At 39.7% G+C, this 12467-nt stretch overlaps 1 protein-coding gene across 3 annotated transcripts in view; it reads left to right on the forward strand.

The window, feature by feature from the left end:
• Hgsnat (heparan-alpha-glucosaminide N-acetyltransferase) overlaps nucleotides 1-12467 on the forward strand; it is a 46353-nt gene that overhangs the window by 29818 nt on the left and 4068 nt on the right. For all 3 annotated transcript variants that reach the window (XM_026380282.2, XM_026380283.2, XM_026380284.2), the window contains exons 12-17: nucleotides 324-445; nucleotides 960-1086; nucleotides 2463-2549; nucleotides 4796-4873; nucleotides 6845-6915; nucleotides 7024-7136. In XM_026380282.2, the coding sequence (XP_026236067.1) occupies nucleotides 324-445; nucleotides 960-1086; nucleotides 2463-2549; nucleotides 4796-4873; nucleotides 6845-6915; nucleotides 7024-7136 (598 nt within the window). The remainder of the gene's footprint in view (nucleotides 1-323; nucleotides 446-959; nucleotides 1087-2462; nucleotides 2550-4795; nucleotides 4874-6844; nucleotides 6916-7023; nucleotides 7137-12467) is intronic.

Genomic DNA, 12467 nt, shown 5'->3' on the forward strand with positions numbered 1-12467 from the left:
TCCCTCCTTTATCAAGCTATTTTTATTTAATCTCTGTCATTGTTATTATCATTTTTTTTTTGATGCTTGGGATTGAACCCAGGGCCTGATGCATGCTAAGCAAGTGCTCTACCATTGAGCCACATTCTCAGCCCCCTGATTTCTTTTTAACTAATATTTTTACTGTTAGAGAGAAAGAGAGAGATAGACAAACTTTATATGTATTAGATAAAAATTTGAATTACAGCTATAGAGATCAAAAGAATAATCACTTGGAATTTCTCAAATACGTGTGCTATTCTGTTTGCATTTGGTTTATATGTGTTTTTTTCTTCTGCCCTCAGGAGAGAAGCTGCCCTTTTCTTCGAGATATCACTGACAGCTGGCCCCAGTGGCTCTTCATTCTGATTCTGGAAAGCATTTGGCTGGGCTTAACGTTCTTATTACCAGTTCCTGGGTGCCCTACGTAAGTGAACCCTTGTCCTACATAAGTAAGCCCTTTTCATATGTCACTTTCTGCCAAGTGAGAGGTTCTGGGCTTTCAGCTTTCAAATTTCTCAAGTCAGAGGAATTCTATTTCACTCTTCTACTTTGGGGCATACTTGGCATTGGGAGAGAAGTTTGGTGTTTGGTCAGCTTGTGTAGAAATTGTGTTTACTACCTTATCCATGCGGGGAGCCATCAAGTCGAAAGAGCATTAATGAGAGTGCTTGGAGCCAGAGGGATGTTTTTGGCTTATACATGTTTGAGGATCTTTGAATTGGGCTGCATATAGTCACTATATACCACTCTGCCTTCTGAAGTCTTATAATTTTTTTTTAGTTGAACATGGACTCAATACCTTTGTTTTACTTATTTAATTTATGTGATGCTGAGGATTGAACCCAGTGCCTCACATGTGCAAGGCAAGCGCTTTGCCACTGAGCCACAACCCTAGCCCCTGAAGTCTCATAATTTAAGTATGTTTTTCACTTTCCTAGTGGATATCTTGGCCCTGGTGGTATTGGAGATTTTGGGAAATATCCAAATTGTACAGGAGGAGCTGCTGGCTACATTGATCGCCTGCTTCTGGGAGATGATCATCTTTACCAGCACCCTTCTTCTGCAGTACGTGAGACTGGCAAGTCCTTGGACCTGGGAAACTTAGGGTCTCCAAAGTGAGGGAAAATAAAAAGAACGACCAGTTTTAGACCATGTAAAATGTTCAGCTATGTAAAATGGGATGGAAACTAAAAGTTGTCTACCTTAATGACTTCAGCATTCATTATGTGGCAGTAGATGAACATTATTTTTAAGGATAAAGTGATAATGCATTGTATCAAATGAGTAGCACTTTAGTGCTTTTCTATATATCTCAGGTCAGATTTCTAGGCAGTGGAGTTTGAGAAAGAGCTTCACGTGCTAGAAGTGTAGTGGGGAGTCCTTGGTGGATCAATCCCTGTTGAAGAATGAAGGAAGCGGGACTTGGTTGAGGGAGAAGCTGAACTGCACTGTGGTTCTGACAAAAGCCCCAGTTAATCTCATTTGGAGCTGGGGGCATGTCAGAACTGCTCTGTGTGTGCTGAGAAATTAGACCTTTTATATTCCTTGTCAGATATGAACTGCTTCCAACAAACGGGTGATTCCTAGATAGGTAGACTTCTCCCCCCACCCTCACCTTGCTGGGAATTGAACCCAGGGTCTCGTGCATGTTAAGCAAGTGCTCCATCACTGAGCCATGTACCTGGCCTAGCAGCTGACTTTAGTCACAGACAATCCAGAAGAGAAACTTGGCTGAGAACTTTTGGCAATTAATATTTCTAGCAGCTGGGGTAATGAATGCTTTAATCCTGAAAGGGTTGGAGGGATCTTGATGGTGTGCTACAGCATTTACTACCCTGAGTACTTCCGAATTTCTACATTTCAGCATTTATTTTATAATAAAAAATACAAGTATATTTTATTTTATATTTGTTTTATTTTATTTTGAGAGGTGCTGGAGATGAACTCTAGGTTTTGTACATGCTAAGCATGCACTCTACCACTGAGCTACACCCCCCACCCAAATGTATTTTTAGGGGTTATTTGCCTTAAAAGAAGATAGAAGAAGATAGGAAGCTGTTGATGCTACAATAGGGTTGGTAAAAAAGAAAATAAGTATGCCTATTACAAAGACTAATATATTGCACCTGAAACTTGTCAGGCTTGTGGTGCCAGGCTTGTTCCAAGCCAGATGGAGTTGAAGTAGCTGCTGTTGAACCATGGCTTATCCCTGGTGCTGTGCATTCCCTATATATACCTTTCATAACCTGGAGTATTTTGCCTAGAATCTCCATAAGTTAGGGTAATGGATTTCTGTAGCAAAATCCAAAAGAAAAAAGAAAGGAACCCAGAAACATTGGAAACACCAGAATTCTTTCAAGTTTGCATTTAATCTAAGAGTTTCTTACATTCATTTTTGTGGTCAGTGAGTGAGTGCTACTTTCTTGTTCTACTTTGTTAAGGTCCTTTATCACACCAAGGTGGCCTACGATCCAGAAGGAATCTTAGGAACCATCAATTCCATTGTGATGGCATTTTTAGGAGTTCAGGTATTAATTTATTTTATTAGGGTATGTTTTTCTAACAGCTTATGGTTATTGATTCATCACTAATTTGAAAGCATTTTATTAAAACAAAGCAATTACAAGCATTTTCTCTGTTACTGGTCTAATAAATTTTAATTGGGTTTGTCAGATTGTGCAAAACTAGAATTTGTTAAAATTGAGCACAAATAGTTGGATACAATTATTATATTCTAAAAATATTATTTATGTGGCTTATCTTAGCCCCATAATTTCTGGATAAAAGATTTCCCTGTGGGATGTGCAGAGGGTTTGGATATTGGTAACCTTAGGAAGTCACCCTGTCACTTATCACATTTCTTTCTGTCTTGGAATGTTTGTGCTTCTGTGACGAAACTGAGACTGCATAATTTATAAAGAACAAAAATTTCTTTCTCATAGTTCTGGAGGATGAGATGTCTACGATCAAGGTGCTGGCACTGGCAGGTTCTTTGCCTGGTGAAAGTCCAGTCTCTGCTTTTGAGAAGGCACCTCAAACAGTGTGTTCTCTCCTGTGTGGTAGAAAGTGGAAGGGCAAAGACAAGGAACATTTTATCTTGAGACTTTTTATAAGGACATAAAATCTCTCATACATAATCACCTCCCAGAGGCTCTGCACTCTTTTCAACTTAGTGTTTAGCTATACACATGTGCATTTGGTACTGGGGATTGAACCTAGGGCTTCACCCATGCTAGGCAAGTTCTCTACCCCTGAGCTATATTATACTCAACTCTTTTAAATATTTTGTTTTGAGACAGATCTCGCTAAGTTGCCCAGGTTGGCCTTGAACTTACCATCTTCCTTTGTTAGACTCCTCAGTGTGTGTACCACAGCTAGACATAGTATGCATGTATATTATTATAAGTTATAATTGACAAGGTCAATACAGGTTATTCTTAATCTATCTCACATGAAATTTTGTTAAAATTCTGAGCAGTCTCTGTTTTTCTTCCAAAAGTTCTTACTGGTGATATTTGAAACTATCAGTTTTCAGGGAATGAACTGAGAGTGTTAAAACGTATAAATCAGTGCTAATAGAACTTTTTGCAGTGATGGGAATTTTTATCTGTGCCATCCATTAGGGCAGCCTCTTGCCTGGATAGCTCTTGAGTTATTGAAATGTGACTAGTATGACTAAGGAACTGAATTTTAAATTTTACTTCTTTTTAATTAATTTAATTCAAAATGTAAATAGTCATATGTGGCTGGTGGCTCCTATATTGATCCAAACTATGTATATTTTGGTGATTAAATAATTTTATAGTTATAAATCCTGCCTTTATCTCTATAGCACTTTATATTATGATTTTACATATATTCCTTGAACCTCACTGTGTGCTTTCTAGGTCAATCTGTGCCTGTTGGAGCAGTCAGTCTAATGTAGAGGTTAAGAGTGCAGACCTAGAGCTGCACTGCCTGGCTTTGAATCCAGCTCTGCCACTTGATAACTGGGTAACCTCAGGCATATTACTTGACCTCTCTGGGCTTCGGTAGCATAGTGGATAGAGATGTTGAGAAGATTAAATAATTTGTATATAATTCTTTGAACTGGCACATAAAAAGTCTGCATAACTTATAGCTATTATAAATTATTATTAACACTTTCTCATCCTCTGATATTTCTAAAAATTAATTTTCAATTTAATGCAAAGAACTATTTTAGTGTTTTTAGTTTACCTGCCCACACTTCCATTCTGTCTCTATCCCTCTTTCGTAATGCTGCCAGAAGGGATGAGCTAGCAGGCTAGTCTGAGCTGGATCCTATCATTTGGGGGAAAACTTTCCTTGGCTCCCTATCACCTATGGAAGAAAGAGCCTGCTTGAAGCGAGACCTACAAAGCCTACCACCACCTTTTTGCAGTGCCTCCCTCTATCTTTCTGCAGCCCTTTAGAGATGCTGTGGTGCTTTTCCACTCTTTTTGACATGCTTCTGTGCATGCTGTTCCATTATGCTCAGACTGTCCCTCCTGCTTGACCATCTCATGATTGTAGCCTCAGCTCAAGGGTACCACGTCTCAGATGTCTCCCTCCTTCCCTGAAGAGGTACCTCATCTTTTTTTGGTCTCTTGTTTCTCTCAGTCTCCACTAGTTGAGGGCAGAGGTAAAATTTCATTCTTCCTGTGATCCCAGTGTCTGAATGTGTGCTTTGTTGAGTGATTGAAAATACGGGTGAATATGAAATAAGAATATATATCTTAAGTGATTCTCTTGGTCATATTATTTTCTTCTCTAGGCAGGAAAAATACTATTGTATTACAAAGATCAGACCAAAGACATCCTCATCCGATTCACTGTCTGGTGTTTTATTTTAGTAAGTAACGGACATTCCTTATTAAGGAATGGGATTGGGCTGGGATTGTGGCTCAGAGGTAGAACACTTGCCTAGCACATGTGAGGCACTGGGTTCAATCCTCAGCACCACATTAAAAATAAATAGATTGATTAAATAAAGGCATTGTGTTCATCTACAACTAAAACTTTTTTTTTTAAAAAAGATTGATTTTCTTCACACACATGTATATTTAAAAAGAAATAAAATGTTTAGCAACACTGGCACAGTAGCTGTTACCACATTATGATAGGGAATATGCTTCATTTGAATAACAGAGGAACAAATATATAAATTTAAACAAATATATATATATTTTAATTTTTGGTGCTAGAGATCAAACCTGGAGCCTCCTGCATTGTAAGCTCATATTCTACCACTGAGCCCCACCCCCATTCCCAAGAAGGAACAAATCCTTACATCTAAATTTTCAGATTTATCTTCTTAGAAGGATATGTTCTTAAATAAGACAATGTTTCCATCAAACACTGGAATGAGAAATGCCTGAAGAAATGTATGAGGTGTGGGTTCTGCATGTTTGTCAGAAAGACTAGGTAAATAACAACAATTTTGTAAATACCAACTTCCAGATTTATATGTAGAAAAATAATTGAAAATTTGATTTTTTTCCTTTAATCTTGCAATCATGTTTCCTCTTAGGATTCACTATAATTTATCAGTTAGCTTCCCTTCTTCAACTCAGAGTTGAATACTGCAGATTTTTAGTAATCTCCACACTGAACAACATATTCTGTGAAGGTCTGTAAATAAGTCAAAAATAACACCTGATATTTTGCCAGAGAAATGTTAGAGTTGTAAACAAGTCTGGATGGTGTCTGGCAAAATGTCAGAGGGAGTGGTTTGAGAAGTAACAAAAGCGAGCCATTAAGTGTGGAGATTCCTTATTGGTTGATTGATGTATCTAGTTTATGCTAATTAAGATAAGCTGTGCAAAATGTATAAATAGCTCTGTTGCCCTACAATAAATGGCTCCCATTCCTGCTGCATCAATCTACAGAAGTTATTCGTCACCCCCCCGGCTATTCTGCTGCAGCCGGACTGCGGCAATATTCTTTAAAAATATGTTGTTCAGTGTGGAGATTACTAAAAAAACTAGGGATAGAACCACCATATGACCCAGCTATTCCACTCCTGAGTATTTTCCCAAAAGATCTGAAATCAACATAATACAGCAAAACAACCACCTCAATGTTTATAGCAGCATAATTCATAATGGCTAAATTATGGAATCGACCTAGGTGCCCATCAGTAGATGAATGGAGAAAGAAATTGTGGTATATATACACAATGGAGTTCTAATCAGCCATAAAAAATAATGAAATTATGACATGCTGATAAATAGATGGAAATGGAGAATATCACACTAGCTAAAATAAGTCAAGCTCAGAAACTCAAAGGTCGAATGTTTTCTCTCACGTGGAAGCTGGAGTAAAATGAAGGAAAGCGGGAGAGGAGGATAGGATAACATAAAGGGAGGCTCAGTAAGGTAGAAGAAGGAGCTTGAGAGGCAGAGTGGGATGGTAGGGGGAGGCAATGCAGAATGACTTCTTAAACAATCATGTCATGTGAATATGCCACATATATTCACCTTTATACACAAATATATGTGTATATATTCACCTGTATACAAACATAAATATACATCAAATATAAATAGACAAGTGAGGTGAAGTCTAGAGTAGAGGAGGGAAGATGGGAGGGAAAGTGGGGCTCATGAACTGAAATAGAATTTCCTGCGTGTATGAGTTTCTCGGGATGAACCCACCTACTATGTATAACTACAAAGCTCTAATAAAAAAGAATACACTGTGGTTATACATCTTAAAATATGTTCCCAGTCAAAAGAGTAAAATATAAGGCAATCCAATAACTAATTTTTGGTTTTGAAACACAATTATTGAGATTTTAACACACTTCCTTTCCCCTTCATAGGGGCTTATTTCTGTTGCTTTGACAAAAGTTTCTGAAAACGAAGCCTTCATTCCAATCAACAAAAATCTCTGGTAAGTATAGAAAAAAAGTGTCCTTTTAATGTTTGATAATTCCTCGTGTTAAAATTGGCTGTGTTTCTCATGAGCACTAAAGTACCTCATCCATTCAACTCCTTAAAGGTCGATTTCATATGTCACCACACTGAGCTCTTTTGCCTTCTTCATCCTGCTGGTCCTATACCCAGTTGTTGATGTGAGAGGACTGTGGACAGGAGCCCCCTTCTTTTATCCAGGTAAGTCACCTCTAAATGCAAACAGAGTTGCTGATGGTGGCCCAGAGACCTACTGAGCTCCACTGGTGCTAGGGACTGGAGCCACCATGTTTCCAAGGAACACACTGAGGGAGACAGCTGGCCTGTTCTGAAGAGGCCCTCCCCATTTAGGTTCTGAGTCATTGTATGACAATTAATAAGCTCTACTTCCAGACAGTGGCAAATCGTGGAGCATCAGAAACAATCCAGCGCATTTTACTTAGTTTTTAATACTTAGAAATGAGACTTTCTTTAGATCAAAGGTTTAAAACTTTGGCTATAAAACTATAGGTTCCCAGACCTATCTTCAGGAATTATTATTAATTCTGTATGGTGACACTCAGACATGATATTATTATTGTTGTTATTAATATCTCTGATAATTTTAACACTCAGTCAAGTTTGAGAATCACTCTAGATCAAGGCTATTGGGAGCTGAAAAGCCCCTTTATAATTTTGAAAGTGTAGAAAACTGAGGAGGTATCCTTGAAGCTATGCTTGAGATCATCATAAATTTCATGGACATTTATATGAAGCACATGATATTTTTGAGATCTTAACTTATGTATGTATATTGTACAATATGTACATATTTGTATACATGTATACAACATATGTGGATGTATGATATGTATGTTTACAAATAAATGAATACTTTGCATTGGGTTTAAAAAAAAAAAAGATCAGAAGGGGAAGGAAGCGGTACAGTCCCATCCCCCACAGCGGACACTCCGCCGAGGCAGTCAGCGGCCACCATCCGGGAAAGCTGAAGGATACACCGCCACTCTCATTCAGAGTGCGACATCAAAACAGGTCGGTGTCATTCAGCTCACCCCCCAGACAGCGGGAATTCGCATAAAATCTCTCCTAGGCTTGCCGGGAGAGGGAGTATCAAGCTGAGCCTCCATTCAGGCTAGGGGGAAACCAGAGACACCTGACCTCCAACCCCTCCTCCCAGTAGCAGCCAAAAGGAAACCTGGCTAGCCAGCGCTGGGGGAGGGGCAAGCAGAAAAAATCAAAGTGATAGAGTGCCAGGGATCCCAGCAGCCTGCAGCAGGGCCCCGGAGACCCAGGCCAACTGATTCGCGTGGCCTGCCCTGCGGCTACAGAAGGCGTGGCGCCTCAGTGAAGCCATTAATTGGCAAGCAGGGAGGTTAGGGAAGGCCATTAGGTGGAATCCCACCAGCCAAGCCCACACGGACCCTTGGGCCGAGCACGGGTTCTCAGAAGGGGAAGGAAGCGGTACAGTCCCATCCCCCCCAGCGGACACTCCGCCGAGGCAGTCAGCGGCCACCATCCGGGAAAGCTGAAGGATACACCGCCACTCTCCTTCAGAGTGCGACATCAAAACAGGTCGGTGTCATTCAGCTCACCCCCCAGACAGCGGGAATTCGCATAAAATCTCTCCTAGGCTTGCCAGGAGAGGGAGTATCAAGCTGAGCCTCCATACAGGCTAGGGGGAAACCAGAGACACCTGACCTCCAACCCCTCCTCCCAGTAGCAGCCAAAAGGAAACCTGGCTAGCCAGCGCTGGGGGAGGGGCAAGCAGAAAAAATCAAAGTGATAGAGTGCCAGGGATCCCAGCAGCCTGCAGCAGGATACACCACCACTCTCCTTCAGAGTGCAACATCAAAACAGCGGACACTCCATCCAGGCAGTCAGCGGCCACCATCCGGGAAAGCTGAAGAATACACCACCACTCTCCAACAGCTTGCAACATCAAAACAGCCAGCAGCAGGACCCCGGAGATCCAGGCCAACTGATTCGCGCGGCCTGCCCCGCAGCTACAGAAGGCGTGGCGCCTCAGAGAAGCCATTAATTAGCAAGCAGGGAGGTTAGGGACTGCCATTAGGTGGAATCCCGCCAGCCAAGCCCACCGCCCACGCCCGGAACAGGCCCAGCGTCCTGCCAGCATTGTAGTCACGACACCCCAATTGGAATAGGGACAGAGCAGAGCCGCCTTCCACTCCCGGAACAGGCCCAGAGAGCCGCCAGCGTGGTAGACACGTCACCCCAATAGGAGTAGGGGCACAGCCGCCGCCCGCACCTGCAAGGGAGACTTTTCAAGTATACAAGAGCAACATAAATAAATAGGGGGTAAATTTCAAAACACAACAGTTGCACCAAGCAGAAAGAAACGCGAGCAGTATGAAAAGACAAGGAAAGAAAGGACTACAAGCAATGCAGGTCAACTCAACTTTAGAAGAGGTAATAGCTGCAACAGATGGAATATCAGATAAAGAGTTCAGGATATATATGCTGATCTGGAGTCTCATGGAAGACATGAGACAGCAAAATCAGACAATGAAAGATCACATTGACAAACAAATCCAGGAAGTAAAAGATCAATTTCACAGGGAGATAGAGGTAATAAAAAACAAACAAATTGAAATTCTAGAAATGCAAGAAACAATAAACCAACTTAAAAACTCAATTGAGAATACTACCAGCAGAGTAGATCACTTAGAAGAGAGAACATCAGACAATGAAGACAAAGTATTTCAACTGGAAAAGAACATAGACAGCTCAGCAAGTCTGCTAAGAAACCATGAGCAGAACATCCAAGAATTATGGGACAATATCAAAAGACCAAATTTAAGAGTCATTGGGATACAGGAAGGCACAGAGCTCCATTCCAAAGGAATAAACAGTCTATTCAGTGAAATAATACGAGAAAACTTCCCAGAATTGAAGATTGAGACAGAATCCCAAATCCTAGAAGCCTACAGGACGCCGAATGTGCAAAATCATAAGAGATCCACACCTAGACACATTATAATGAAGATGTCCAACATACAGAATAAGGAGAGAATTTTAAAAGCTGCAAGAGAAAGAAAGCAGATTACATTTAGGGGTAAACCAATCAGGATAACAGCTGATCTCTCAACACAGACTCTGAAAGCTAGAAGATCCTGGAATAACATATTTCAAACACTGAAAGACAATGGGCTCCAACCAAGAATCGTGTATCCGGCGAAATTAAGCTTCAGGTTAGAAGATGAAATTAAAACCTTCCACAATAAACAAAAGTTAAAAGAATTCGCAGCTAGAAAACCATCTCTTCAAAAAATCCTTGGCAAAACATTACAGGAAGAGGAAATGGAAAACAACATTGAAAACCAACAATGGGAGGTAGGACAGTAAAGGGGGGAAAGTAGTCAAAGAGGATAACAAATCAGGTTTAGTAACATCAATAAACAAATATGGATAGAAGAACAAACCATATCTCAATAATAACCCTAAATGTTAATGGCTTAAACTCACCAATTAAGAGACACAGGCTAGTAGAATGGATCAAAAAACAAGACCCAACAATATGCTGTCTACAGGAGACGCATTTGATAGGAAAAGATATACATAGACTGAAGGTGAAAGGTTGGGAAAAATCATATCACTCATATGGACCGCGGAAACAAGCAGGAGTGTCCATACTCATATCTAATAAAATAGATTTCAAGCCAAAGCTAATCAAAAGGGATATAGAAGGACACTTCATACTGCTCAAGGGAACCATACACCAACAAGACATAACAATCATAAATATATATGCCCCAAATAATGGTGCAGCTGTATTCATCAAGCAAACTCTTCTCAAGTTCAAGAGTCTAATAGACCACCATACAATAATCATGGGAGACTTCAACACACCTCTCTCACCACTGGACAGATCTTCCAAACAAAAGTTAAATAAGGAAACTATAGAACTCAATAACACAATTAACAACCTAGACTTAATTGACATATATAGACTATACCACCCAACATCAAGTAGCTACACTTTTTTCTCAGCAGCACATGGAACCTTCTCAAAAATAGACCATATACTATGTCACAGGGCAACTCTTAGACAATACAAAGGGGTAGAGATAATACCATGCATCTTGTCTGATCATAATGGAATGAAACTGAAAATCAATGATAAAAGAAGAAAGGAAAAAGCAAGCATCACCTGGAGAATGAACAATAGGTTGCTGAGTGATCAATGGGTTTTAGAAGACATCAAGGAGGAAATTAAAAAATTCCTAGAGTTAAATGAAAACACAGACACAACATATCGGAATCTATGGGACACATTGAAAGCAGTTCTAAGAGGAAAATTCATTGCTTGGAGTTCATTCCTCAAAAAAAGAAAAAACCAACAAATAAATGATCTCATACTTCATCTCAAAATCCTAGAAAAAGAAGAGCAAAACAACAGCAAAAGAAGTAGAAGGCAAGAAATAATTAAAATCAGAGCTGAAATTAATGAAATTGAAACAAAAGAAACAATTGAAAAAATTGACAAAACTAAAAGCTGGTTCTTTGAAAAAATAAATAAAATTGACAGACCCTTAGCCACGCTAACGAAGAGAAGAAGAGAGAGAACCCAAATTACTAGCATACGGGATGAAAAAGGCAATATCACAACAGACACTTCAGAAATACAGAAGATAATCAGAAATTACTTTGAATCCTTATACTCCAATAAAATAGAAGATAGTGAAGGCATAGATAAATTCCTTGAGTCCTATGATCTGCCCAGATTGAGCCAGGAGGATATAGACAACCTAAACAGACCAATAACAATAGGGGAAATAGAAGAAACCATCAAAAGACTACCAACTAAGAAAAGCCCAGGACCGGATGGGTATACAGCAGAGTTTTACAAAACCTTTAAAGAGAAACTAACACCAATACTTTTCAAGCTATTTCAGGAAATAGAAAAAGAGGGAGAACTTCCAAATTCATTCTATGAGGCCAACATCACCCTGATTCCGAAACCAGACAAAGACACATCAAAGAAGGAAAACTACAGACCAATATCTCTAATGAACCTTGACGCAAAAATCCTCAATAAAATTCTGGCGAATCGGATTCAAAGACATATCAAAAAAATTATACATCATGATCAAGTAGGATTCATCCCTGGGATGCAAGGCTGGTTTAATATACGGAAATCAATAAATGTTATTCACCACATCAATAGACTTAAAAATAAGAACCATATGATCATCTCAATAGATGCAGAAAAAGCATTCGACAAAGTACAGCATCCCTTTATGTTCAAAACGCTAGAAAAATTAGGGATAACAGGATCATACCTCAACATTGTAAAAGCAATCTATGATAAGCCACAGGCCAGCATCATTCTGAATGGAGAAAAATTGAAGGCATTCCCTCTAAGATCTGGTACAAGACAGGGATGCCCTCTCTCACCACTTCTGTTCAACATAGTCCTCGAAACACTGGCCAGAGCAATTAGACAGTCAAAAGAAATTAAAGGCATAAAAATAGGAAAAGAAGAACTTAAATTATCACTATTTGCAGATGATA

This window comes from Urocitellus parryii, chromosome 14, assembly GCF_045843805.1.
Source record: "Urocitellus parryii isolate mUroPar1 chromosome 14, mUroPar1.hap1, whole genome shotgun sequence".
Classification (NCBI taxonomy): Eukaryota; Metazoa; Chordata; class Mammalia; order Rodentia; family Sciuridae; genus Urocitellus; species Urocitellus parryii.